General features: G+C 41.5%; 1 protein-coding gene across 1 annotated transcript in view; it reads right to left on the bottom strand.

The window, feature by feature from the left end:
• Window positions 1–203: 203 nt before the first annotated feature.
• The window catches only part of kiaa1549lb (KIAA1549-like b), a 290,305-nt gene continuing 262,618 nt past the window's right edge, over window positions 204–27,890 (bottom strand). Inside the window, exons 17-22 of the mRNA XM_034188840.1 lie at window positions 12,878–13,010; window positions 10,518–10,892; window positions 10,346–10,440; window positions 9,891–10,039; window positions 9,629–9,780; window positions 204–689 (exon numbers count right to left, since the gene is read on the bottom strand). Of these exons, the coding sequence (XP_034044731.1) occupies window positions 426–689; window positions 9,629–9,780; window positions 9,891–10,039; window positions 10,346–10,440; window positions 10,518–10,892; window positions 12,878–13,010 (1,168 nt within the window). The 3' untranslated portion in view covers window positions 204–425. The remainder of the gene's footprint in view (window positions 690–9,628; window positions 9,781–9,890; window positions 10,040–10,345; window positions 10,441–10,517; window positions 10,893–12,877; window positions 13,011–27,890) is intronic.

Genomic DNA, 27,890 nt, shown 5'->3' with positions numbered 1-27,890 from the left:
GTGGCCTATACTAAACCATTTTCTAGGAATTACTTGGTCCTTTCAATACAGACGACAGAACTTCTTTTTCATCATACTGTACCAATTCACAACTGAATGTCTAATTCTGGGGAGGACAAAATCTTTTCCACCTTGATTGTGTTGTGATATCTACAAAGAGGTGATGCACAGAGGTGTTTGAAACATGAGCAGAATATAGTCAAATATATTTTTCTTTCAAACCCACTATCACTTTTCTGCTTTTTAAAGATAGGGTCAAAAACACCAGCATACATAGTGTGTTTAATGAAAGACAAAAACCAGTTGGTAGACAAGAACAAGTCTGTCTTGCAGTACAAAAATTAGTTGAAGGAGAACCACTGCAGCGTGCTTCTGTAGAAGACGGCACACAATCATCTCATGGACACAAAAGGGTGGGATCAGAGCTAGAAATCAAATATGTCATTTTGCTTTTTTGCCAGTTTGGCCACCTCCTGCCTTATAGCCTCCACCAATGCAGACGTGGAGAGGCTACTCAGGGACATGCTGTCCATGTCTTTTACCACCTGAGGCAGACTTTGCTGGGATGCTGTGCCCGAAGTAGGAGGTGGCTGCTCCAGTGCCTGGTTATACTGCAGGGGGAGCCGAGGAGGGTTTGTCTGAGGGTAGCGAGGATGAGGGAAAGCCTCTACATAACCTGGGAGGGGCACCTGGAAAACACAGCAGACGGAACAGCAGAAGAACAGCAATCAGAGCTCAGAATAAAAGAATTCAAATTGGCAAAACTGCCCTACATTAACTAATAGGGGTGTAACAGGCCATTGATTTGTGATTCAAACATACCGCCCCCACAGTTGGACATGCATATGAACCATGGATTAATTGCAAAGTTTAGATAACAGTGTTAAATATAGATTTATTGTCATAGTGAATTGTTTGGGTGGGTGGTTATGTTTTTGTAAAAACTCCTGTGTAAACCTTGATGCAGAGCACTTTCAAAGTGAAAGCAGTTAAAGCAAAAAAGCAGATGTACGTTCATTTGAACAGAACGTGTTAAAAGCAAACTGTCTTTGCCACACTGTGCTCTGCTTTAAGGCAGCCTGGTGCAGGCTTGATGCATGTCGGGGTCTAAGCATGTAAAGAATCATTTTAAAATATCATGGGTTGAAAACATAGGCACTAATCTCATTATGATCACTCTGGTCAGTGACCATGCACCTCTCCTTCCCTGTGCCATCTGGAACCAAAACCTGGGCAATGTGCTCTGGATAAGGGGGTGTTTATTCCCCTTGTTGGGTGTCTGCTCTGGAAGAATAATGTACAGTACCAGTTAAAGGTTTGGCTGGTAGTGTATTTATCCTGAAATTGCTCACGTTTTTTTCCCCGTGTCCCTGTCACGAAAAGCACCCCATTTGCGTGACACTTTTTTTTTAAATTTACTATTTCTAATCCTCCCCAACTCCTAACTCTAAGCATAACCATAGTGCAAGTGTCTACCCCCCCAAACCCAAACCATAACCCCCCAGACCCCCCCCCCCACCGTTACCCCACATTTTCTTCCCCATCACAAAATTAAATTGTGCCTCCTTCATGAAAACTGCCCCATTTTCATGCCCCCACCTCAAACCCATAGATTAATGTACTTTTCGTAACCCAGTCTCAAACTGCTGTGAGACTGGGTTGATATAAACAACATTATTTTTTTATTATCCTTTGTCCAGGCAATGGAAGTTGAAGTTATAAACTCAAGTATTTGATCCCCTACCAACCACCAAGAATTCTGGCTCTCACAGACCTGTTAATTTTTCTTTAAGAAGCCCTCTTATTCTGCACTCTTTACCTGTATGAATTGCACCTGTTTGAACTTGTTACCTGTATAAAAGACACCTGTTCACACACTCCAACCTGTCCGCCATGGCCAATACCAAAGAGCTGTCTAAGGACACCAGGGACAAAACTGTAGACTTGCACAAAGCTGGGATGGACTACAGGACAACAGGCAAGCAGCTTGGTAGAAGACAACAACTGTTATGATTATTTATTAGAAAGTGGAAGAAACACAAGATGACTGTCAATCTCCCTCGGTCTGGGATTCCATGCAAGATCTCACTTTGTGGGGTAAGGATGATTCTGAGAAAGCTCAGAACTACACAGGAGGACCTGATCAATGACCTGAAGAGAGCTGTGACCACAGTCACAAAGATTAAATTAGTAACACATGATGCTGTCATGGTTTAAAATCCTGCAGGGCAGCAAGGTCCCCCTGCTCAAGCCAGTACATGTCCAGGCCCGTTTGAAGTTCACCAGTGACCATCTGGATGATCCAGCGGAGGCATGGGAGAAGGTCATGTGGTCAGATGACACCAGAATAGAGCTTTTTGGAATCAACTCCACTTACCATGTTCAGAGGATGAGAATAACCCCAAGAAAACTATCCCAACCGTGAAGCATGGGGGTGGAAACATCATACTCTGGGGGTGCTCTTCTGCAAAGGGGACAGGATGACTGTACCGTATTGAAGGGAGGATGGATGGGGTCATGTATTGCGAGATTCTGGCAAACAACCTCCTTCCCTCAGTAAGAGCATTGAAGATGGGTCATGGCTGGGTCTTCCAGCATGACAGTGACCCCAAACACACAGCCAGTGCAACTAAGGAGGGCTTAACGCCTCGAAAGTGCCTCATTTTCATCACAGCAGCACAAATTTATTCTAATTCATTCCGTGATGGCTGCACAAAATTAAAAGTGAAGTGGGGGAGTCGGGGGTGATTAAGGTTGGACTGGACAGTAACTGGACTGGCCTCTACTGGTGGTTGGCTCTCACTGCGGTATTGTATCGCTTCCTGTTCCGGAGCACAGCGGTGTTTTGCTGTATCTGTTAGCCGTTTAATCTGCATAGTTAGACTGATCTAGATAACTAGATAACGATTTATTTCACAGTGTAATCTTCATGTGCCTTAATTAAAGCACTCCCTCTGCTGAATCACCTCTAAATTATTCACACATTATTCACTTTGTGTGTTTTTAGGAATCTGCTAGCTTAGCGCAGCTAATAGCTCGGCGGCTTCTCCTGTCTCTCCCCCACGTTTCTGCTCTGGGTGTGAAATGTTTAGTTATTCCTCGGCCTCCTTTAGCAGTAACGGTACTTGTAATAAGTGTAGCTTGTTCGTAGCTTTGGAGGCCAGGCTGGACGAATTGGAGACTCGGCTCCGCACCTTGGAAAATCCTACAGCTAGCCAGGCCCCGGTAGTTGGTGCAGACCAAGGTAGCTTAGCCGCCGTTAGCTGTCCCCCAGCAGATCCCGAGCAGCCGGGAAAGCAGGCCGGCTGGGTGACTGTGAGGAAGAAGCATACTTCTAAACAGAAGCCCCCTGTACACCACCAACCTGTTCACATCTCTAACCGTTTTCCCCACTCGGCGACACACCCACTGAGGATCAAACTCTGGTTATTGGCGACTCTGTTTTGAGAAATGTGAAGTTAGCGATACCAGCAACCATAGTCAAATGTCTTCCGGGGGCCAGAGCAGGCGACACTGAAGGAAATTTGAAACTGCTGGCTAAGGCTAAGCGTAAATTTGGTAAGATTGTAATTCACATCGGCAGTAATGACACCCAGTTACGCCAATCGGAGGTCACTAAAATTATCCGGGGTTAGGACCAGAAAGCAGAGTTGTAGTCTTACACACCTCTCTGCAGCTTCTCTCCCCCTGCCATCCCCCCAATACCCCATCCCCATAGAGACGGTGCCTGCTCCTAGACCACCAATAACCAGTAAAAATCTATTTAAGCATAAAAATTCAAAAAGAAAAAATAATATAGCACCTTCAACTGCACCACAGACTAAAACAGTTAAATGTGGTCTATTAAACATTAGCTCTATCTCTTCTAAGTCCCTGTTAGTAAATGATATAATAATTGATCAACATATTGATTTATTCTGCCTTACAGAAACCTGGTTACAGCAGGATGATTATGTTAGTTTAAATGAGTCAACACCCCCGAGTCACACTAACTGTCAGAATGCTCGAAGCACAGGTCAAGGAGGAGGATTAGCAGCAATCTTCCACTCCAGCTTATTAATTAATCAAAAACCCAGACAGAGCTTTAATTCATTTGAAAGCTTGACTCTTAGTCTTGTCCATCCAAATTGGAAGTCTCAAAAACCAGTTTTATTTGTTATTATCTATGGTCCACCTGGTCATTACTGTGAGTTTCTCCGTGAATTTTCAGACCATTTGCATAAGCTATAGTGCTTAGCTCAGATAAGATAGTTATAGTGGGTGATTTTAACATCCACATAGATGCTGAGAATGACAGCCTCAACACTGCATTTAATCTATTATTAGATTCAGTTGGCTTCGCTCAAAATGTAAATGAGCCCACCCACCATTTTAACCGCACTTTAGATCTGGTTCTGACATATGGCATAGAAATTGAAGACTTAACAGTATTCCCTGAAAACCCCCTGTTGTCTGATCATTTCTTAATAACATTTACATTTACTTTAATGGACTACCCGGCAGTGGGGAATAAGTTTCATTACAGTAGAAGTCTTTCTGAAAGCGCTGTAACTAGGTTTAAGGATATGATTCCTTCTTTGTTATGTTCTTCAATGCCATATACCAACACAGTGCAGAGTAGCTACCTAAACTCTGAGTGAGATAGATTATCTCGTCAATAGCTTTACATCCTCATTGAGCACAACTTTGGATGCTGTAGCTCCTCTGAAAAAGAGAGCCTTAAATCAGAAATGCTTGACTCCCTGGTATAACCCACAAACTCGCATCTTAAGGCAGATAACCCGTAAGCTGGAGAGGAAATGGCGTCTCACTAATTCAGAAGATCTTCATTTAACCTGGAAAAAGAGTCTGTTGCTCTATAAAAAAGCCCTCCGTAAAGCCAGGACACCTTACTATTCATCACTAATTGAAGAAAATAAGAACAACCCAGGTTTCTTTCAGCGCTGTAGCCAGGCTGACAGAGTCAGAGCTCTATTGAGCCAAGTATTCCTTTAACTAGTAATGACTTCATGACTTTCTTTGCAAATAAAATTTTAACTATTAGAGAAAAATTATTCATAACCATCCCAAAGACATATCTTTATGTTCAGCTGCCTTCAGTAATGCTGGTATGCTGGCTAGACTCTTTCTCTCCGATTGTTCTGTCTGAGTTATTTTCATTAGTTACTTCCTCCAAACCATCAACATGTCTATTAGACCCCATTCCTACCAGGCTGCTCAAGGAAGCCCTACCATTAGTTAATGCTTCGATCTTAAATATGATCAATCTATCTTTATTAGTTAGCTATGTACCACAGGCTTTTAAGGTGGCAGTAATTAAACCATTACTTAAAAAGCCATCACTTGACCCAGCTATCTTAGCTAATTATAGGCCAATCTCCAACCTTCCTTTTCTCTCAAAAATTCTTGAAAGGGTAGTTGTAAAACAGCTAACTGATCATCTGCAGAGGAGTGGTCTATTTGAAGAGTTTCAGTCAGGTTTCAGAATTCATCATAGTACAGAAACAGCATTAGTGAAGGTTACAAATGATCTTCTTATGGCCTCAGACAGTGGACTCATCTCTGTGCTTGTCCTCAGTGCAGCTTTTGATACTGTTGACCATAAAATTTTATTAGAGATTAGAGCATGCCATAGGTATTAAAGGCACTGTGCTGCAGTGGTTTGAATTATATTTATCTAATAGATTACAATTTGTTCATGTAAATGGGAAGTCTTCTTCACAGACTAAGGTTATTTATGGAGTTCCACAAGGTTCTGTGCTAGGACTGATTTTATTCACTTTACACATGCTTCCCTTAGGCAGTGTTATTAGAAAGCATTGCTTAAATTTTCATTGTTACGCAGATGATAGCCAGCTTTATCTATCCATGAAGCCAGAGGACACACACCATTTAGTTAAACTGCAGGAATGTCTTTCAGACAAAGACATGGATGACCTCTAATTTCCTGCTTTTAAATTTAGACAAAACTGAAGTTATTGTACTTGGCCCCACAAATCTTAGAAACATGGTGTCTAACCAGATCCTTACTCTGGATGGCATTACCCTGACCTCCAGTAATACTGTGAGAAATCTTGGAGTCATTTTTGATCAGGATATGTCCTTCAATGCGCATATTAAGCAAATATGTAGGACTGCTTTTTTGCATTTGCGCAATATCTCTAAAATTAGAAAGGTCTTGTCTCAGAGTGATGCTGAAAAGCTAATTCATGCATTTATTTCTTCTAGGCTGGACTACTGTAATTTATTATTATCAGGTTGTCCTAAAAGTTCCCTGAAAAGCCTTCAGTTAATTCAAAATGCTGCAGCTAGAGTGCTGAGGGGGACTAGAAGGAGAGAGCATATCTCACCCATATTGGCCTCTCTTCATTGGCTCCCTGTTAATTCCAGAATATGAGGTCTGTGAGAAGTATCCGACCTTATTATTTTTTTCAAAAACCATATGAATTTGAATCACGTGTGATTAGAGATGGGTATTGCTAAGGTTTTATCGATGTCGATGCCATTATCGATTCTGCTTATCGATCCGATTCCTTATCGATTCCCTTATCAATACCTCGTGAATTTTGTACTAAAAGTAGGCTTTACAGGTTTTCTATGTATTTCCTTGAGTCTTAAAGTAAATAAATATGAAATTAGTCACTGTATCCTTGATCTCTGGACATAAATAAAAATAAACAAAACTGTGTTTCGCTTTGAAGTTATTAATTCAGACTGAATTCTATCATTCTATGTTGACTTGTCAGACAGCTGCGCAACGTTTGGAGCTGTGTGAACAGAATGGAGGATGATTCTTGTTTCTTTCTCGCAACAAGACAGGAGTCCCAGTTAGTGACTTTAATCTGCACAAAAGTGACTCACGATTGACATATTCAGGGATAAAAATGGTGAAGAACCAAAAACAAAAAAGCTGAAACCCAAAATTACCCCCCAACACCACCCGCACGAAAATGTTTGATTTCTAGAAGCTCTGAAATGCAATCTGGGACTATTCCAGACAAACTGCAGTAAGTGCAGCATCCATTTTGGTGAGGGAAAAAACCCCAACTTTCCTTATTCAAATTCATTCCAGTAGTATTCTGCTCTTACTAGGATGCAGCAGTTTTCTAGTTTGGCAGATAGTTCTGGAGGAAATCACTGAAAAAATTAACAAAATGAAAATATGGTTTGACCGAAACAAACTGTCATTAAACTTAAGACAGGGATGAAATGGAGGTGTAAGAGTCACTCGGTGTTCACAGGAAACATTTATTTCTGTATGTATTTATTTATTTATGTTAGTTGCTATATTTTCTGTTGTGTTTCTATTCAGGTTATTTTTGTCTCTCTAAAATTGTATATAAAAATCATTAGATTATTAATATATAAGCAAAAATAAATTTAAGGAATATTACAATTTGAAAAGAAATGCACCCGAACGTGATGACGGCTGCAATTGCTAAATGCTAACTTTTAACAATGAAAATGCCATAGACATGCTAACGCGTTAGCATCGCTCCCGTTTTTAAGTTATAAAATACATCTATCAACTGTTTCAGAAGACCACAACAGGTTGGTTTAACATGGAAAAGGTAAATAATACTCACAGATGTATGCTCTTTAGGGTTTTAGCGGGGGAAAATTAAGCGAAAGAAAGAAAGAAATAAACGAAGCAATCGACCGAAGCATTGCTTCAATCTGCGAACTACGCTTCGATTGGTTCAAGGTTCAAGCTGCAAAAAAGTTGATTAAGGACCCGCTGCAGGGTCTGTAATCAATGTAGAGAAATGATCATTTTCCTGACAAACACCCACCAAAACAACGGCCACTCTGAAGGATCGATAACAGAATCATTAAGCACAAAGCTTATTGATGTCGGTGGATCGAATCATTTCTTAACGATACCCGAAAGGAACCGGTTCTCGGTACCCATCCCTACATGTGATTGCATTGTGATTGCAGAACTCCTCCGCACGTCTGTCTTAATGTGCCGAAAAAGTGCTGATGTCCACGTCTTTTCACAATTCCTGTGCTAGTCAGATGACATACCGCATCAAGACAGCGTCCAGTTTAGAAATGAACGGCACATTCCACTGTTACAGGAGTTTTTGTCATGGAAAGCAAAGCAACGCCATGATGAAGCCTCACAGGACATGTTGGGGCATGTCCAGCTCATGCACAATCACAATCGGATAATCACACGACTGGAAAGCAACCGGAATCCGTCTGAAAGCCATCTCAAAGCCGTCCTGTGAGACCAACACCGAGGTGGTTTTGTCCTGCGCCATGAGCGGCACGGTGGCGCATTCATCCGCTTCTTTTTCCATGAAAAAAAACTCCTGTAACAGTGGAATGTGCCGAAAAAGTGCTGATGTCCATGTCTCCTGCCTTTTTGTGAAAGTCAGACGACCTCCCGGATCAACAATGCCTTCACGTTGGAAATGATCTGGTTGTTTCAGCGGGGTCTGAGCACGTCGATCGGCACTGGGAGCGCGCCACGCTCTCAGCAGTTGTGGGCCGTCCTTAAAGCGGCAGTAACACTCCGCAATCTGTTTAATCTCCATAAAATCGTCCCTGAAAGCCATATTAATTTTTCGAACGGTGTCCACCTGGAGGTCTCTCACAGTTTCTGGAAAAAAAATTGATGCAGCAAAGCTCCAAATCGTTCAGACATTTATTCGCAATAAAAATCCGACGAGAGGGTGGACCAGTGCTCACACAAAGCCTGCTCACAGGCGAATGACGCAACCGACAGGCGTGAAAAAACTCACGCATACGCACGAAGGTTCAAGCTTTGGCTGACGCAATCACACGTGATTCAAATCCATATGGTTTTTGAAAAAAATAATAAGGTCGGATACTTTTCTCACAGACCTCGTAGAATTTAAAATTCTTCTTCTTATAAGGTTTTGAATAATCAGGTCTCATCTTATCTTCGGGACCTCATAGTACCATATCACCCCAATAGAGCGCTTCGCTCTCAGACTGCAGGCTTACTTGTAGTTCCTAGGGTTTGTAAGAGTAGAATGGGAGGCAGAGCCTTCAGCTTTCAGGCTCCTCTCCTGTGGAACCAGCTCCCAATTCGGATTAGGGAGACAGACACCCTCTCTACTTTTAAGATTAAGCTTAAAACTTTCCTTTTTGAAAAAGCTTATAGTTAGGGCTGGATCAGGTGACCCTGAACCATCCCTTAGTTATGCTGCTATAGACTTAGACTGCTGGGGGGTTTCCCATGATGCACCCAGTGTTTCTTTTTATTCACCTCTTTTTGCTCTGTATGCATCACTCTGCTTTTAATCATTGGTGATTGATCTCTGCTCTCTTCCACAGCAGGTCTTTTTCCTGATTCTCTCCCCTCAGCCCCAACCAGTCCCAGCAGAAGACTGCCCCTCCCTGAGCCTGGTTCTGCTGGACGTTTCTTCCTGTTAAAAGGGAGTTTTTCCTTCCCACTGTCGCCAAGTGCTTGCTCAAAGGGGTTCGGTTTGTTTCTCCTCATGATACAATTTTGGACAGATGTAATGAATACTGCGGTGTGACATATAGTCCAGAAAATATAGTAGTTGATTTTGTATGTGATGAACAATTCAATAGAATTCATATTTTTGGCTATATCCCTGATCTGTATGATTAAAAGATGAGGCTCCCTTACAGCGTCTGCCCACTGCGGCGGCACATCCTCAGGTTCAGGAGGGTAGGACATCCAGGACGGACTATGGTACGAGGTGGGCGGTGTGGATACATAGTATTCTGAGTAACTGGACCTGGTTGCTGGGATGGCATAGACAGCTGTTATTGGGTTTCCTACAGAGAAGAGCAGAGACACAGACCTTGACTAAAAACGCCTCCCAAATAAGAAGCAATTACTGCTCTTAAAAACGTTTGCTGGCATAAAATCTGTTACAAGCCCTGACCTGAGTAGTTGGACACAGGCTGATCTGTTGTGATGGGTGTGAGTGCTGCTCTGGACAGTGGCCCATATGGGTTGTTCTCATATTGACTCTTCATTTCAGAGACAGATGTCCCAATGCTTCTGCCCTTAGGCCCCAAGTCAGAAGTGGAACTAAGTTCAAAATAAAAAGGCATGTCATGTGGGTTTGGTGAAATTATAAATTAGTACCACTAGGGGGCAGACACTTCATGTGCAACAGTGAATTCCTCATTAGCATTCCTGGCATTTCTCAATGCACTAGTTCAATATTCTAATTTATACAAGGCCTAAAATCATCCTGGCCACAGCACATTACCTAGTGAATATCTATTCCCTGAATATAAAATTTGAATGTGAGTAATTGCGGAAAATCTAATGGATTTTCACATTACAGATAGTGTGTGTGTGTGCACAGGTCTGAGGTTTATTCAGCTTTACCGTCGTAAAGGGGTCCCGGCAGGGGGCCCAGTCCGAGGTGGTAGAGGAGGAGGAGATCTGATGGACATCTCAGGGAGTTGGGTAAAGCGAAAGGCCTTAAACAGATCATAAGAAGCATTTAGGATTACTGCTGATCTAATGCAGTTTTATTAGGAAAAATAAGGTCACTTACTGGTTTAGGCAGACTGCACTGATACATATCTGCTCCATATGAAGGCACCCACTGCAGACCTCCTCTTCCACAGCTCATCGTACCGGGAGCGCTGGTCACAATGTCTACGTATGGAAGGGGAGGCGGGACGGGGCTGTAATGATCCGAATCGGGGTGATGGTGGTGAGAGTGCCTTCCGGATGTGGACTGCCCCCCTGATGCCAAGCTGAATGCCTCCTCCAGCAGCAGGTGCATCTGCTGTCGCACTTCATCAATGGACGGCTGTGAGCTCAGCGTGGATGTCTCAGAGTGGCCTTTCAACCCTCGCCCGTACATAAACACCCTCTGCCCCATTAGACGGTCAACGTTCGTCTCCTCAATGATCTCCGGCTCAGTCTAAGACGTACACACAAACACGTACATATGAGCGCTCATTCAACACACAACTTCGACTTCTAATCCATAGTAACAGAACAGCTTGAGCAACTGCACTGCAGAATGAATGAATCTTTTTAAATGAGGCCCACAGGGTTTCTCATCATTTTCTGTGAATGGTTTATGTTGGTGAATCTGCAGTAGCAGCACCCACTGGGGGGGAGCCACAGCAATCAAATACGAACAAATTAAACTTGGTATCAATGACTTATCAGGAAAAGTGAGAAGCGAGTTGTGTAATGACTCTGGACGTCCTCACAGCCAGTTTGTTGACAGGGTGCTGACTGAGCTCAAAGAGGCTGTTTCATGTTACTCTCATTTTCTGGAAAATGCCATCTGGATGCACTTGGTACTGTTTGATCCAATTAAGATCAGCAGCAGAACTGAGCTTGTTGATTTAGTAAATGTGAATCTGCACTCTGCCATGTCTGTATTAATAAACAATCCAGTCAAGTAGTTCGGCACTGCTGGAGGTCCACGATACAGGGTGAGCACAGGAGCACTCCTCGATTTCAAGTAGCTATAATGTCAAAAATTATTAGTGTATGATTATAAATATGGTGACCACAGATACGGTAACTCAAAAACTTTCATTTCTCACCTGCAGAATTTCTGTGCACCCCTCGATCATTATGGCATCCAATTTTGATCTCATCTGACCAGACTATATTCTCCCAGTATTTCACAGGCTTGTCTTCATGTTGTGCGGCAAACTTTAAACAAGATTCAACATGCTGTTTCATCGATAGAGTCTTGCATGGTGAACGTGCACACAGGCCATGGTGGCTGAGTGCATTAAGGCCCTGTCACACCTTGACGATTTAACGTGCGTATGCTGACTGTATTAAAAATGTTGGCACACACTGTCGTACATCTAATAAATTAAAGCAGCTGTCACACCTTGATTATCTAGTGTATGCCGACAGCCCCGTTTCCACCTTTTGACCTTTATAAATCATGCTGTATGTGAAAACTTGTGTTCCACGTCATGTCCCCTGTACGGCATCCTGTTTGTTGAATGTTGTTGGTCACATTATACTTTAGTTGTGCTTTTGGTGCTCCTTTGGTTTCCAGTCTTCGTAGTAGTAATTTTAGGTTTATTATTAGACATTCATCCAGGTTACACTGTGGGTTCTTATATACTTTAGCCAGTTTTGTAGTTTTTCTTTAGTTTTCACTTCACAGATTTATGTTGTAGTTACTGTTTGTCTTTAGACATTCACTCTTTTTTAGCTGTTGGTCCAGTCGGCACTTTGTTGTCTTGTCTGTGTTTATAGGCGTGTCCTTATCACCTGTGGTCCTTCACAGCTGTTTCATATTCGAATCACACCACCTGTCGCTCATCTCCTCACCTGCATCTGTACTTAAGATGTTCACCGCTGTTTAGGTATTGCCAAATTATTTCTTCACCACACCCTGTATTTGTGTCCTCAGTCAGTGTTTGTAGCTTCTTGCTCTCGTTGTGTTCCCTCAAGTCCCTCCTGCCTCAGACTTACTGTCTCCTGTAATTTGACTGTTTGGACTTCATCCGTGGACTGCACTCCTTATCTGGTACAATATTTTTCTTTCACATCACTGTGTGGTCTCCTTGTCTGCATTCTTGGGTTCATTACTACAAAACCTTGCCTATTTCTATGTTTCCTCCCACAATAAATTGACAATACACACTATTTTGCACATTTGACAAATGCAATCCTTGTTGCGCACTGACTCAGTACGCAGGTGTATTTCCAAATGTAATTATGTTTGCGTGCATTTTTACACATGCAAACCTTTAGTAAATCAGGCCACAAATGTTTTCTCCAAGGACATAGGCAGCAATTGCGATAGGGAACTGAACCGAGGCCTAGATTTAGGTAGCCTAGCTCCTTATTCCCCTGAGGTACTTGCTCTGCTCCATCTATATAGTTGGCTGGCAGGGATAAGTGTGTTTTCATGTGACTTACATCATAACCACTGTTGCGGATGCCTCTCCGGGGTTTCTCTCTCATCACAAGCAGATCCATCTCTGTTCCTCCAGGGCTAGGGCTACTCAGACTCTGTCTGCTGCGATAGTCTGTCTGTCCTACCTGGGATTGCCTGTCAAGTAAATTACAGGGTGTTATGGGAATGTTATTACCTGAAAACATTTCCATTACTTTTAGCAGTGGTTTAATGTGTCTGGGGAGAAACAAGGCTGAGACTTTGTGAATGCTGAATATAGAGGGTTGGGAGGACAACAAATTAAAAATATACAAATTATAATTTTAAATAAGCTTTCTAAATATTTCTAAATTATGTCTCACAATTGTTCAGTACAGTTGAGAGGAGCCAGTTTTATGTTACTATATAAACTATACTATGCATGTTACTATATAAACTGTCAAGCTATGGTCAAATTAGCTACAAATGGGAGCGACAAGCAGTTGGCATTTGTCACTTGAGGGGCAGTCTTGGGGTGTGGCCAGCTCATGGTTACTTGCTGTTACTGTGCAAATATAAATTATAAATGAGGGAGAAACCTGACACCATCATTATGAAGTTTTACACAATGCTTGACGAACTAAAGTTTAATTGATTTGTTTCATTCCAGTGTCCTTCACAGTGACGTTCCTGTATCGCTAGTTAGCATGCTAACCTCTCTCTGAACTGTCTTTTAAATAATTTCAGAGGTATTATCTGGTTACATAAACAACACTTTTAGATTTAGAATATTTCTTGCTAACATTTATAAAATTTCTGAAAAAAAAAAATGCCAGTACAGCTAGAGAAATACAGCTGTTTCGAAGCTTTTTTTTTCTCCACCATGTTGGATTATGTTGTTCAAGCTAGAAGCCAATATATGTCACACTGCCATCACTTGGCAGTCACTGTTTCACATTTATCAGCATTTGCATATAATGGACCGCTTCTCTGTTGTGGCCCCTCTACCTGGCGGCTAGGGTTGCCAACTCTGAAAAATAAATAAGGGACACCTCACTGGCAGGGCTGACCGGCCCATGGAAATATAGACTGGAATGGACGTGCGCGCCTCTATTTATTAGCGTCACTCAGGACAAGAAGGCGCCATTACTAAGGGTGGAAATGTGCAGCTCATCAATAATAAACTGACCGCTTTTTTTGTACTAGTGTCACTATTTCTTAATGGATTTTAATAAATGTAGGCTTGTTTCAAAGCCCTTTGACAGCTCTTTCCAATGCACCTATGCATGTGTGGGTGAAAAAAAAACTTTTATGTAAAATGCAGAAATTTGGGGAAATTACGACAAACTGTGCTGCTTTTCTCGCTTTATTGTCGCTATTTGTTAACAGATTTTAATAAAAGTAGTGTTGTGTGGGCCGCCAGAAGAGGAGGTACTGCTGGCCCACCACCAGAGGGCACTCTGCCTGAAGTCCGGGCTTCAGGCACGAGAGGGCGCTGCCGCCACGGACACAACCGGGAGTGACAGCTGTCACACATCAACTCATGACAGCTGTCACCCATCTTCATTTCATCACTCCATAAAAGCCGGATGTCATCTCCACCTCGCTGCCGAGATAGCATCTACCTGTGAAGGTAATTCTCTGCTAAACTGAAAACACTGACTAATAGTCTGAACTTCTTTGCAGCCGTTTTCCTGTAAGTGTTTCCTTATCTGTGGGATTGGCGTTTGGTGTGATCAGCGACGGCTTCGCTTCACACCCCAACCAGATAAGTGGTTAGACAGGAGCTGCACGTGTGTGTGATTAGAGGTGGAGGTGACTTTCCACCTTCTGACTGTTTTTGTTACTGGGTGTGCACACACCCACATCTCACTGTTTGTGCTCCTCGCCAGCAGTACCAGATCCGACAGTCGGGGACGGTGATCACCTGGGAATTCGGGACTTGGCAGCTCCAGTATTCTCCGGGTTCTGTGGCGGTGGAAATCGTGTGGTTCCGGCTCTTCTCAGGACAGACGTCTTCTATCCTCGAGCCTGCCCACACGTCACCTTGGTGTATTGACTGCTGTCAGATTCTGTGATTGTCTGTATCATCGTTGTGCACATTCACAACATTAAATTGTTACCTTTTGGCTCATCTATTGACCGTTCATTTGCGCCCCCTGTTGTGGGTCCGTGTCACTACACTTTCCCCAACAAGTAGGCTTGTTTTAAAGCCCTTTAATTGCTCTTTCTAATGAACCCATACATGTCTAGGTAGAAAAAAATGTTTTATGTAAAGTGTGGAAATTTGTGGAAAATATTCCATTCTGTTCATTTACTGTGATTTTTTTTTTCCTGTCATCATAATTCTCGATGGATTTTTATAAATGACACTTGTAAGTTGTATTCATGCTAATTAAAAGGTCTAACGAACCCATACATGTCTGGATAAACAATCCTTATGTATTAAAATATTAATCTGAAGTATGCCTTGCCATTGTGCTCATTTATCTTGCTGCTTTTTCCACTGTAATATTATTGCTAGACTTTTAATGACAACAACATATATATGATTTTTACTAACATTTTATTACAAGTAGATATAAAGCCATTCAGAATTTATGACTTTTGACCCTCAGTCAGGGTAAAAAGTACCTCTTCCATCCCCTCCAACCACACTGTTCAAATTTAAATGTCTCCTGTGACCACCATGTACATATCATATTAAACAACAGCTGCAAGTATATATACATAAATATATTTAAACATTTTTGTTTCCGCATGTGAACGCAGCTTAATGAAAAGAACTTATGGCGTTGAGTTATAGTCTCAGTATATTGACAATCAATCAATCAATTTTATTTATATAGCGCCAAATCACAACAAACAGTTGCCCCAAGGCACTTTATATTGTAAGGCAAGGCCATACAATAATTACGTAAAAACCCCAATGGTCAAAACGACCCCCTGTGAGCAAGCACTTGGCGACAGTGGGAAGGAAAAACTCCCTTTTAACAGGAAGAAACCTCCAGCAGAACCAGGCTCAGGGAGGGGCAGTCTTCTGCTGGGACTGGTTGGGGCTGAGGGAGAGAACCAGGAAAAAGACATGCTGTGGAGGGGAGCAGAGATCAATCACTAATGATTAAATGCAGAGTGGTGCATACAGAGCAAAAAGAGAAAGAAACACTCAGTGCATTATGGGAACCCCCCAGCAGTCTAAGTCTATAGCAGCATAACTAAGGGATGGTTCAGGGTCACCTGATCCAGCCCTAACTATAAGCTTTAGCAAAAAGGAAAGTTTTAAGCCTAATCTTAAAAGTTCAGAGGGTGTCTGTCTCCCTGATCCGAATTGGGAGCTGGTTCCACAGGAGAGGAGCCTGAAAGCTGAAGGCTCTGCCTCCCATTCTACTCTTACAAACCCTAGGAACTACAAGTAAGCCTGCAGTCTGAGAGCGAAGCGCTCTATTGGGGTGATATGGTACTATGAGGTCCCTAAGATAAGATGGGACCTGATTATTCAAAACCTTATAAGTAAGAAGAAGAATTTTAAATTCTATTCTAGAATTAACAGGAAGCCAATGAAGAGAGGCCAATATGGGTGAGATATGCTCTCTCCTTCTAGTCCCCGTTAGTACTCTAGCTGCAGCATTTTGAATTAACTGAAGGCTTTTCAGGGAACTTTTAGGACAACCTGATAATAATGAATTACAATAGTCCAGCCTAGAGGAAATAAATGCATGAATTAGTTTTTCAGCATCACTCTGAGACAAGACCTTTCTAATTTTAGAGATATTGCGTAAATGCAAAGAAGCAGTCCTACATATTTGTTTAATATGCACTTTGAATGACATATCCTGATCAAAAATGACTCCAAGATTTCTCACAGTATTACTAGAGGTCAGGGTAATGCCATCCAGAGTAAGGATCTGGTTAGACACCATGTTTCTAAGATTTGTGGGGCCAAGTACAATAACTTCAGTTTTATCTGAGTTTAAAAGCAAGAAATTAGAGGTCATCCATGTCTTTATGTCTGTAAGACAATCCTGCAGTTTAGCTAATTGGTGTGTGTCCTCTGGCTTCATGGATAGATAAAGCTGGGTATCATCTGCGTAACAAATTGTAATCTATTAGATAAATATGATTCAAACCACCGCAGCGCAGTGCCTTTAATACCTATGGCATGCTCTAATCTCTGTAATAAATTTTTATGGTCAACAGTATCAAAAGCAGCACTGAGATCTAACAGAACAAGCACAGAGATGAGTCCACTGTCTGAGGCCATAAGAAGATCATTTGTAACCTTCACTAATGCTGTTTCTGTACTATGATGAATTCTAAAACCTGACTGAAACTCTTCAAATAGACCATTCCTCTGTAGATGATCAGTTAGCTGTTTTACAACTACCCTTTCAAGAATTTTTGAGAGAAAAGGAAGGTTGGAGATTGGCCTATAATTAGCTAAGATAGCTGGGTCAAGTGATGGCTTTTTAAGTAATGGTTTAATTACTGCCACCTTAAAAGCCTGTGGTACATAACCAACTAATAAAGATAGATTGATCATATTTAAGATCAAAGCATTAAATAATGGTAGGGCTTCCTTGAGCAGCCTGGTAGGAATGGGGTCTAATAGACATGTTGATGGTTTGGATGAAGTAACTAATGAAAATAACTCAGACAGAACAATCTGAGAGAAAGATAACGATACGTCTTTGGGATGGTTATGAATAATTTTTTCTCTAATAGTTAAAATTTTATTAGCAAAGAAAGTCATGAAGTCATTACTAGTTAAAGTTAAAGGAATACTCAGCTCAATAGAGCTCTGACTCTTTGTCAGCCTGGCTACAGTGCTGAAAAGAAACCTGGGGTTGTTCTTATTTTCTTCAATTAGTGATGAGTAGTAAGATGTCCTAGCTTTATGGAGGGCTTTTTTATAGAGCAACAGACTCTTTTTCCAGGCTAAGTGAAGATCTTCTAAATTAGTGAGACGTCATTTCCTCTCCAACTTACGGGTTATCTGCTTTAAGCTGCGAGTTTGTGAGTTATACCACGGAGTCAGGCACTTCTGATTTACATAATTACATTAAGGCTCTTGTACAGTTCATTTTAGTATTGGAGAATTTGTTTTTGTGGTTCGTGCAGTTGATGATGAAGCACTGGCTGCCTTTTTCTCCTCATATCGCTTCTGTTTAACAGGATCAAGGTCTCTCTCCACCCTCAGTAATGGCCGCCGTGGGGCACGCCGCTAGTCACGTGACGTCCATTCCAGTCTCTATTTCCATGGACCGGCCAACTGACCATTGCCTTCACCCTTCCCAGCGTGTGTGTGAAACGATTTTTAACCATTTGACTATTGACCCTGAATTTAAGTAGATGCACACATGCATTTGTTATGATATGAACATGCGGAAAACAAATTATTATTTAGCAATTTATTTTTAGTGCAAAATAAATTTTCACTCACAATTTCAATATGAGCATCCTGTCCTGCTTCAAAGTATATAAAAAAATTTCTTTAAAATCTTTATCGTGTTATTGCTTAACTTAAAAGTGTATAAATTAACAGAAAAAATATCATCCAAAACAATGTAACAGTGAAAGTCTGAAAAAGTAAACAATACTTACAATACTTATAGCTGTTGTCGCGCATCTTTTCCACCCAGCCATTTTCCTTTTCCCATTTGCCCATGTACTTTTGTTTTCTTTTTTGTTTTGTTTTTTCGAGGAGGAGTAACGACGTTACAGACATTGCTGTTCGTAGGCGTGTCTGCAGTGCCAGTGTCGGTGTCTGTGTCGGTATCAGCCATGCTACTTTGTTATGGTCGTCCGACGACCGCCGTCGGCTCATGATTCTCGTCCGGGATCTTCTTGCGAGCAGATGTCCCTCAACCAATGAGATAAGAGTGATTCTGTATCATCAACTCGTGTCTGTCAGCTCATTGGTGAAGAGCAGGAGAAAGGCTGGGATCATATTTACCGTAAGTTTCCATATAAAGCGCCAGTCAATTCCATTGACATTTTACAGACTTTTTGATTCTCACAGAAATACGGGACAAACTGCATCCCGTTTCAGGTCAATACGGAACGCACACTTTTATTTCCAAATAAGGGACAATTCCGTTTTTCAAGGGACGGTTGGCAACCCTACTGGCGGCATAGCAACCAGTTGTCTCTTGTCGCTGTAAAACACTCACAATGATAAAATGAATGGTAGCTTATTGCTTGGCCTCTGTCACTTGTAGCTAATGTGACAAAGAGGTCAGAAAAGATGCATAACAGTAAAATGATTTAACTATTACAACATCATCTTCCACCTGGCACATAGTGTTGCACAGCTCAACACATCATTGCTAGTTTCCACCTGATGCCCAGTGGTTTTCACAAGCAGCACCCACTTTATCTAAGTGTTGAGTTTATTTGTGCTCCTGTGGATATGTTGGTCTAACAATGACGTGTTGTCAGGTGTAGAGCTGGTGCATTTATCTTTTTGAAATCAGAAACCACCTACACCATAGAACAGAAAAAAAATCTGGTGTAAAGTCCAGTGCAGTGTAATCACAGTATTTAAAGAGCAGCAGCAGTCAGAAAGTTTCGCACTAGCAGATTCACAAAGCACTGACAGTCTGCTTGTATACACAGTGATCCAAATTAGCATACCACACTACAAAAAAACTGACTTGAAAACAAGTTATGAATGAATTTAAAACTTGTGGAAAAATACAAAACGCCAAAGACTCTCAATTCTACATAGTCTTAAGGCACCTTGACACTTGCACACATTTAACCCCCACACTGCCGGGCAATTTGTCGTGCCAGTGCGACATGTTGTGTTCCACTGGATGATACGTTATGTGCTGCTGGATGCTGCGTGACATAAAATAATTGTTTAGTAGCGGATTAATCATTTTCTCTCAGAATTTGGCTGATGAAACTACCTCTAATCGCTCCAGAATCACAGAGGACTTTTCGAACAATTACAATATTTTTTGCAAAGTTTTACAGAGTTGAAGAAACAGAAAATAGAAAACAAACAACAAACAACATAATGATATAAAGATGATAAGAAGTCCACACAGGTGTCAGCACCACAGGCAGGGGTCATCCACACCGTCAATGAGCCTGTCCCCGCAACAGGATCACTTTAAATGCAGACTGCATCATGCAGCACCCGCCTCAGGCCTTCCACCTCACAGTCCACCTGAGCATTTCAGTTCAGATCCATCTGTCATTTGTACCTCGGCCAGAGAGTAAAAGAGCAGAAAAACTACACCTAAGGTATAATTCATCTGCAGTAAATCAACATGAAAATAGAGAAATTACTAAGGTGATTGCTGGCTGCTAGCCTTAAGCTTCACTCACAGACCCAACATTTAGATAAAGTTGAGGCCAAGACTTGTTCCGTTGCTTATAAAATTACCTTAAAAGGATAGGAAGGATAGTTCCATACTATGCCAGTATGATAGCCATACGAGAGGGAGAATAGATGTCTTAAGTCTAGACTTGAAAGTCTCCACAATGTTCACGTGTAGTTCACAAAATTAGTGTGTGCCAGAGATTTTGAACATTTCTAAATTTTCTTTGCGTACTTGCACGCAGCCGTGCAGAGTTTACAACGGTTTACAAGTTTTCTTTGTGGTACGGCAGACTATATAACAGTGCACGGATCAAATTCGTGCAAGTGTTAAGGTACATTTAGGCTGCTTTTTTTCCCCTCAATGCTGGGGGATGGGCAAGGGGAAAACAGTGGGATTTATGCTGCGTTTATACATAGGCAGGACGCGTTACATATGTCATATTTGTGTCATTCTTGGCACATTCCTGACATTCTTAGCATGACTTAACGCATCTGAATAGATTTCTTAATAGTGTGTGTTGGTGCGTGATATTTTTCGTGGGGCTGTTCAAAAATCTTCCACAAATGTCATGCACCACCCTCATTTCGCCTCATGTCGTGGAGGTCGCAACTGAGAGTGTTGATCCTTCTTGATTAGTGGTGATCCTTAATAGAGCATGACAGCATTCTTCTCTGACGTGTGCACAATTAAACCCTGCTGCACCGCATTCAGTTTCATTGCTGAAGGACAGTGATGCCAAGTCGGCTAAAAGTTGTTCCAATGCTCATCAGTGCACTGCTGCAGGTGTCCCACCTGCTGCTGCGCCTGATGTTTCGGAAAATGCGTGTGACAAGAGCTGCGTGGAGCTACACATCTGGCTCTCTCCATCTCCTCCTCTCTGTGCTAATCCATGGCAGAGAGCCCAACTAAGCATGCAATCACAAAGTTCTTCTGCTGTGGATTTTGAGGAGCAAACTGGAGTGATCTGAATTTTTCAGAAGCTGATTGATAAATATGGGTGTGTGCGTGAAGACAATTCGTCTCATTCACAACGTGAGAACGTAACCATGTGCTGTTACATGCAACAGCATGGAACATTATTCTTGACCGTGCATAATGGTTCCTGATAACACGTGCCATTAATCATAATGCGTGGCAACAGGTTGTAGCAGTTCCTGAGGACATCTGATGCCTCTGCCTCAAATCACATTCGTGATCAGCGGCCAAGAATGTATACTTCGTGACATTTGTGACTTGTCGTCGTTATGTGTAAATGCAGCATTAGTTTTTACAAGCAGTCCACATTTTAAAGACTGCTGATAACACCACTTGAACATGCTTAACAACCTGTTCTTTGATACAAAGCACATTACAAGCACTAATCACACCCTCCAGCGTTAACAGGAAAGAAGCTCCTTCTTTGTGCTCCATCTCTGTCACAGCGCATGATAGCATGCACAACATAGCACACAGCAAATTTCCAGTTAAAGATGTAGGCTGAACAGTTCTTACCTTTCCTTAAAAAGTGATGCAGGTGACAGGTTTCAGTATTTCCACTCATTCAGGAATTTGCATGTGAGGCCCATCTCAAAGACTGAAATAGGTGCATCTACAGTGCATGCATAGCCATGCACAGTTTTCACTGAGCAATTTTCACATATTGTGAATGCAGCAGATGTTACAAGATGTAATATTTACATGCTATTTCCACTGTTGCAGCAACTTCCAGATTTTGCCAGCTAATTCAACCCACACACTGTTCATGCAGGTCCTCAAAACTTTTCACTTCTCTGTGCGCAGATTATGAATGGCCCGACTTCAAACACTTGGCTCATTTGTGCCTGAAAGGAAGGCAGGTACTGCTGTGATTGATTTAATTTGTTATGCCCACAGCACTCTCTTGACTAATAAAGAGAAATCCAACCACCTTGCAGAGTGAAATGCACGTCGCAAAATTATTTTTTAAATAGTTCCTTTGTACCACTGATCTGAATAATTTCCAACAATGGCCCTTGTCTGTGTTTATGTGTATCGCCTAAAAAAACAGGCAGAACCATCATCGTGGACTATCGTCCTGAATGAATCTAATCAGCTCTGATGGGTCCCCTCTATAGGGCAATCACAAGACAACAGAACCCAATTTAAATTATCTGTCAGATAATTACATATTTAAAAAAAGGCCCCAGCATAGATGTATAACTGGACAGGATTACAATTTCATTCCTGGAATACTACGTCACCTTGTCATTGCTCAAATTGTGCAAAATCCACAAAGCACTTAATAATAGTAACAGAAAATAATGGACATTATGTGTTTGCTGGCTTTGTCTGTTTGGATTATTGAAGAATTTTTTTTTTAATCCATTCTTCACTGAAATCCACAATAATGAACCCATCAAATTTCAGTGTTGATTACAATCCATTTATAGCTCTGGAAATGTATTTTTCTTTTGCATTGTGAAATGGGGCTTTAATTTATTTTTATATTTTGATCAATTTCTCCAAAGCAAATACACTGATTTCAATTAAACCATCTCCAGCTATATATACACGTATATATGTATGAAAACACTCACCAGCTACTTTATTAGGTACACTTGTTCAATTGCTTGTTAACACAATAGGTAATCAGCCAGTCACATAGCAGGAACTCAATGCATTAAGGCATCTCGACTTGGAGAAGATGACTTGCTGAAGTTCACACAGAACATCAAAATAGGGAAGAAAGGGAATTTACGTGACTTTGAACATGGCATGGTTGTTGGTGCCGGATGGACTGGTCTGAGTATTTCAGAAACTGTTGATCTACTGGGATTTTCATGCACATCGATCTCTAGGGTTTACATAGGATGGTCTTAAAATGAGAAGACATCCAATGAGCAGCAGCTGTGTGGATGAAAATGCCTTGTTGCGGTCAGAGGAGAATGGGCAGACTGGTTGAATGGGCGACTACGTGATGCTATCATCTCAATATGAACAAATATCTCTGAGGAATGTTTCCAACACCTTGTTGAATCTATGCTAAGAAAAATTAAGGCAGTTCTGAATGCAAAAGGGGGTCCAACCCAGTACTAGCAAGGTATATATAGCAGTGGTGGGCACTGGCGTTTTATAAAGTGGAAATATCAGCTATATGTTTTAAAGTAATGCACTAATTTTGACGGTTTTTATGTTTGGACACATGCTGCAGTGTATGGGTAAAGTTTCACGACAGGGAAAATGCATTGAGACAGTCTTTTGAGGTTGCTCTTTAACAGCTGCACATGGACAACAGCATTAAACTCCTTGTATATTGTGCCTAAAACTCTCCTGAATATACAACCCCTGGCAATAATTATGGAATCACCGGCCTCGGAGGATGTTCATTCAGTTGTTTAATTTTGTAGAAAAAAAGCAGATCACAGACATGACACAAAACTAAAGTCATTTCAAATGGCAACTTTCTGGCTTTAAGAAACACTATAAGAAATCAGGAAAAATAATTGTGGCAGTCAGTAATGGTTACTTTTTTAGACAAAGCAGAGGGAAAAAAATATGGACTCACTCAATTCTGAGGAATAAATTATGGAATCACCCTGTAAATTTTCATCCCCAAAACTAACACCTGCTTCAAATCAGATCTGCTCGTTAGTCTGCATCTAAAAAGGAGTGATCACACCTTGGAGAGCTGTTGCACCAAGTGGACTGACATGAATCATGGCTCCAACACGAGAGATGTCAATTGAAAGAGGGTTATCAAACTCTTAAAAGAGGGTAAATCATCACGCAATGTTGCAAAAGATGTTGGTTGTTCACAGTCAGCTGTGTCTAAACTCTGGACCAAATACAAACAACATGGGAAGGTTGTTAAAGGCAAACATACTGGTAGACCAAGGAAGACATCAAAGCGTCAAGACAGAAAACTTAAAGCAATATGTTTCAAAAATCGAAAATGCACAACAAAACAAATGAGGAACAAATGGGAGGAAACTGGAGTCAACGTCTGTGACCGAACTGTAAGAAACCGCATAAAGGAAATGAGATTTGAAATGACTTTAGTTTTGTGTCATGTCTGTGATCTGCTTTTTTTCTACAAAATTAAACAACTGAATGAACATCCTCCAAGGCCGGTGATTCCATAATTTTTGCCAGGGGTTGTATTCTCTGGGTTTATAGACATTGTTATTGTGTTTGTTTTATGTAAACATGCTCAGGTTGTGTGAGTTGCGATCGTTTCCTGTTCATGTCATTCTGGGGGAAAGTGAAGTTTGGTCTTTAATGTCCTGGCCAGTGGATGGCAGTGTTCATGGCAGTATTTGCCCTATTGAGATATCCCATAATCCTTTGCGTGCCAGAGAGTTGCTGCGGTCTAAACAGCACAGAGAATCCACATGACAACAGTTGTAAATGAGCATTATACAACAAAAATAAACATTTTTATGCTTTTCATCATGTTAATACGAGGCTGTAGCAACTCTCTGGCGTGGAAAGGATCTCTCTCTCTCTCTCTCTTCCTTTCTCCCCTCTAACCAGCTCTCCTCTGCCTACAGAGGATAGAGCTGTTTGTCTGCTACAAAACATTTAACAGGCATGTACTACTAAAATCTTTGATCTCAGACTTCACAAATGCTTTTAACTATTAAGCTTTATTCATTATGTCTGCAAAAATATGTTCGTGGTCTAAAAATTATCAGACCTAAATTTATCAGAAGCTAATTGGTCCACTGTTTTTTTTTTTTTCAAAGTTATCTGAAAAGTCAATGTTGGGTATAAAAATATACAAAATCTTTAACAGCTAATCCGATAATGAAAACATTTGATAATTAGTGGTTAGGGAATTAGCGAAACTGTGCCCATCACTGGCTATATGATATATTTAACTGAAATTTCTGATCCAAACAACCAATGATTTATAAAGGAAAAATCATGAAAATTATCAGGGGTGCCCAAACTATTGCATACAACTATATGTACATGTGATTTCTTAGGTTTTCATTTTTAATAAATTTGCAAACATTTAAAAAAAAGAAGCTTTTTTCATGTTACTCGTATCATTATGGGATGTGAGGAAAATTTTCAAGGAAAAAAAAAAATTACTCCATTTTGGAATAAGACTAATGTAACAAAATGTGGCAAAAGTAAGCACTTTTTGGATGCACTGTACATTTGCTGTTGGATTCATGTCAGGTGATTGGCCAGGCCATTCTCGCAACTTTATTTTCATTCTCTGAAACAGGTGAGTTTCCTTAGCTGTGTGCTTGGGATCGTCTTGCTGAAATGTCCACCCTTGTTTCATCATAATCATCTTGGCAGATGGCAGTAGATTTTTATCCAGAATGTCTCAGTACATTTTTCCATTCATCCTTCCTTCAATTACACTCAACAAAAATATAAATGCAACACTTTTGGTTTTGCTCCCATTTTGTATGAGATGAACTCAAAGATCTAAAACTTTTTCCACATACACAATATCACCATTTCCCTCAAATATTGTTCACAAACCAGTCTACATCTGTGATAGTGAGCACTTTTCCTTTGCTGAGATAATCCATCCCACCTCAAGATGCTGATTAGACACCATGATTAGTGCACAGGTGTGCCTTAGACTGTCCACAATAAAAGGCCACTCTGAAAGGTGCAGTTTTATCACACAGCACAATGCCACAGATGTTGCAAGATTTAAGAGAGCGTGCAATTGGCATGCTGACAGCAGGAATGTCAACCAGAGCTGTTGCTCGTGTATTGAATGTTCATTTCTCTACCATAAGCCGTCTCCAAAGGCGTTTCAGAGAATTTGGCAGTACATCCAACCAGCCTCACAACCGCAGACAACGTATAACTACACCAGCCCAGGACCTCCAAATCCAGCATGTTCACCTCCAAGATCGTCTGAGACCAGCCACTCGGACAGCTGCTGAAACAATCGGTTTGCATAACCAAAGAATTTCTGCACAAACTGACAGAAACCGTCTCAGGGAAGCTCATCTGCATGCTCGTCGTCCTCATCAGGGTCTCGACCTGACTCCAGTTCGTCATCGTAACCGACTTGAGTGGGCAAATGCTCACATTCACTGGCGTTTGGCACGTTGGAGAGGTGTTCTCTTCACGGATGAATCCCGGTTCACATTGTCCAGGGCAGATGGCAGACAGCGTGTGTGGCGTCGTGTGGGTGAGCGGTTTTCTGATGTCAATGTTGTGGATCGAGTGGCCCATGGTGGCGGTGGGGTTATGGTATGGGCAGGCGTCTGTTATGGACGAAGAACACAGGTGCATTTTATTGATGGCATTTGAATGCACAGAGATACCGTGACGAGATCCTGAGGCCCATTGTTGTGCCATACATCCAAGAACATCACCTCATGTTGCAGCAGGATAATGCACGGCCCCATGTTGCAAGGATCTGTACACAATTCTTGGAAGCTGACAATGTCCCAGTTCTTGCATGGCCGGCATACTCACCGGACATGTCACCCATTGAGCATGATTGGGATGCTCTGGACCGGCGTATACGACAGCGTGTACCAGTTCCTGCCAATATCCAGCAACTTCGCACAGCCATTGAAGAGGAGTGGACCAACATTCCACAGGCCACAATTGACAACCTGATCAACTCTATGTGAAGGAGATGTGTTGCACTGCATGAGGCAAATGGTGGTCACACCAGATACTGACTGGTATCCCCCCCCAATAAAACAAAACTGCACCTTTCAGAGTGGCCTTTTATTGTGGGCAGTCTAAGGCACTAATCATGGTGTCTAATCAGCATCTTGATATGGCACACCTGTGAGGTGGGATGGATTATCTCAGCAAAGGAGAAGTGCTCATTATCACAGATTTAGACTGGTTTGTGAACAATATTTGAGGGAAATGGTGATATTGTGTATGTGGAAAAAGTTTTAGATCTTTGAGTTCATCTCATACAAAATGGGAGCAAAACCAACAGTGTTGCGTTTATATTTTTGTTGAGTGTATATGACATTTGCCAGTGCCCTATGCTGAAAAAAAAAGACCCACACCATAATTTGCCCACCTCCAAATGTTTCTGTTGGTGTGGTGTTTTTGGGGTGATGAGCAGTGCCATTTCACCTCCAAACATGGTGTGTATTAAGCCATCCAAAGAGTTAAGTTTTGGTCTCATCTGACCAGACTATATTCTCACAGTATTTCACAGACTTGTCTAAATGTTGTGCATGATAAAGTTCAACATACTTTTTATTCATAAATGGAGTCTTGCATGAAGAGCGTGCACACAGGCCATGGCAGTTGAGTGCACTGCTTATTGTAAGTAAGTAAGGTTTATTTATATAGCACCTTTCAAGATAGAAATCACAAAGTGCTTCACATAAGAACAAAGAAATTAAAAGCAGCAGAAACATAGAACCATAAAACTAGGTAAAAGCCAGCCTATACAAAAGGGTCTTTAGCTTCACTTTAAATGTTTCAACAGAGTCCACGGAGCGTAGGTCCAAAGGCAGTGCATTCCACATTTTAGGTGCCACCACCTCGAAAGCACAGTCTCCCCTGGTCTTCAGTCTTGTCCTAGGCACAACCAATAGGCCCAGGTCCGAAGACCTCAGAGACCTGCTTGTCACATATGGATGTAATAGCTCGGTGATATAAGATGGCATTTGACCATGCATAGCTCTAAAAGTCAGTACTAGAATTTTAAATTGGAGTCTGAAATGGATGGGGAGCCAGTGCAAGGAGGAGAGGATTGGGGTTATATGTGACCTCTTTGATGATCTCGCCAGCAGCAAACAATTGTACC

The sequence above is a fragment of the Thalassophryne amazonica genome, chromosome 2 (assembly GCF_902500255.1).
Source record: "Thalassophryne amazonica chromosome 2, fThaAma1.1, whole genome shotgun sequence".
NCBI lineage: Eukaryota > Metazoa > Chordata > Actinopteri > Batrachoidiformes > Batrachoididae > Thalassophryne > Thalassophryne amazonica.
The sequence above is the reverse complement of the archived record's forward strand: the minus strand, read 5'-3'. Positions and strand labels throughout refer to the sequence as shown.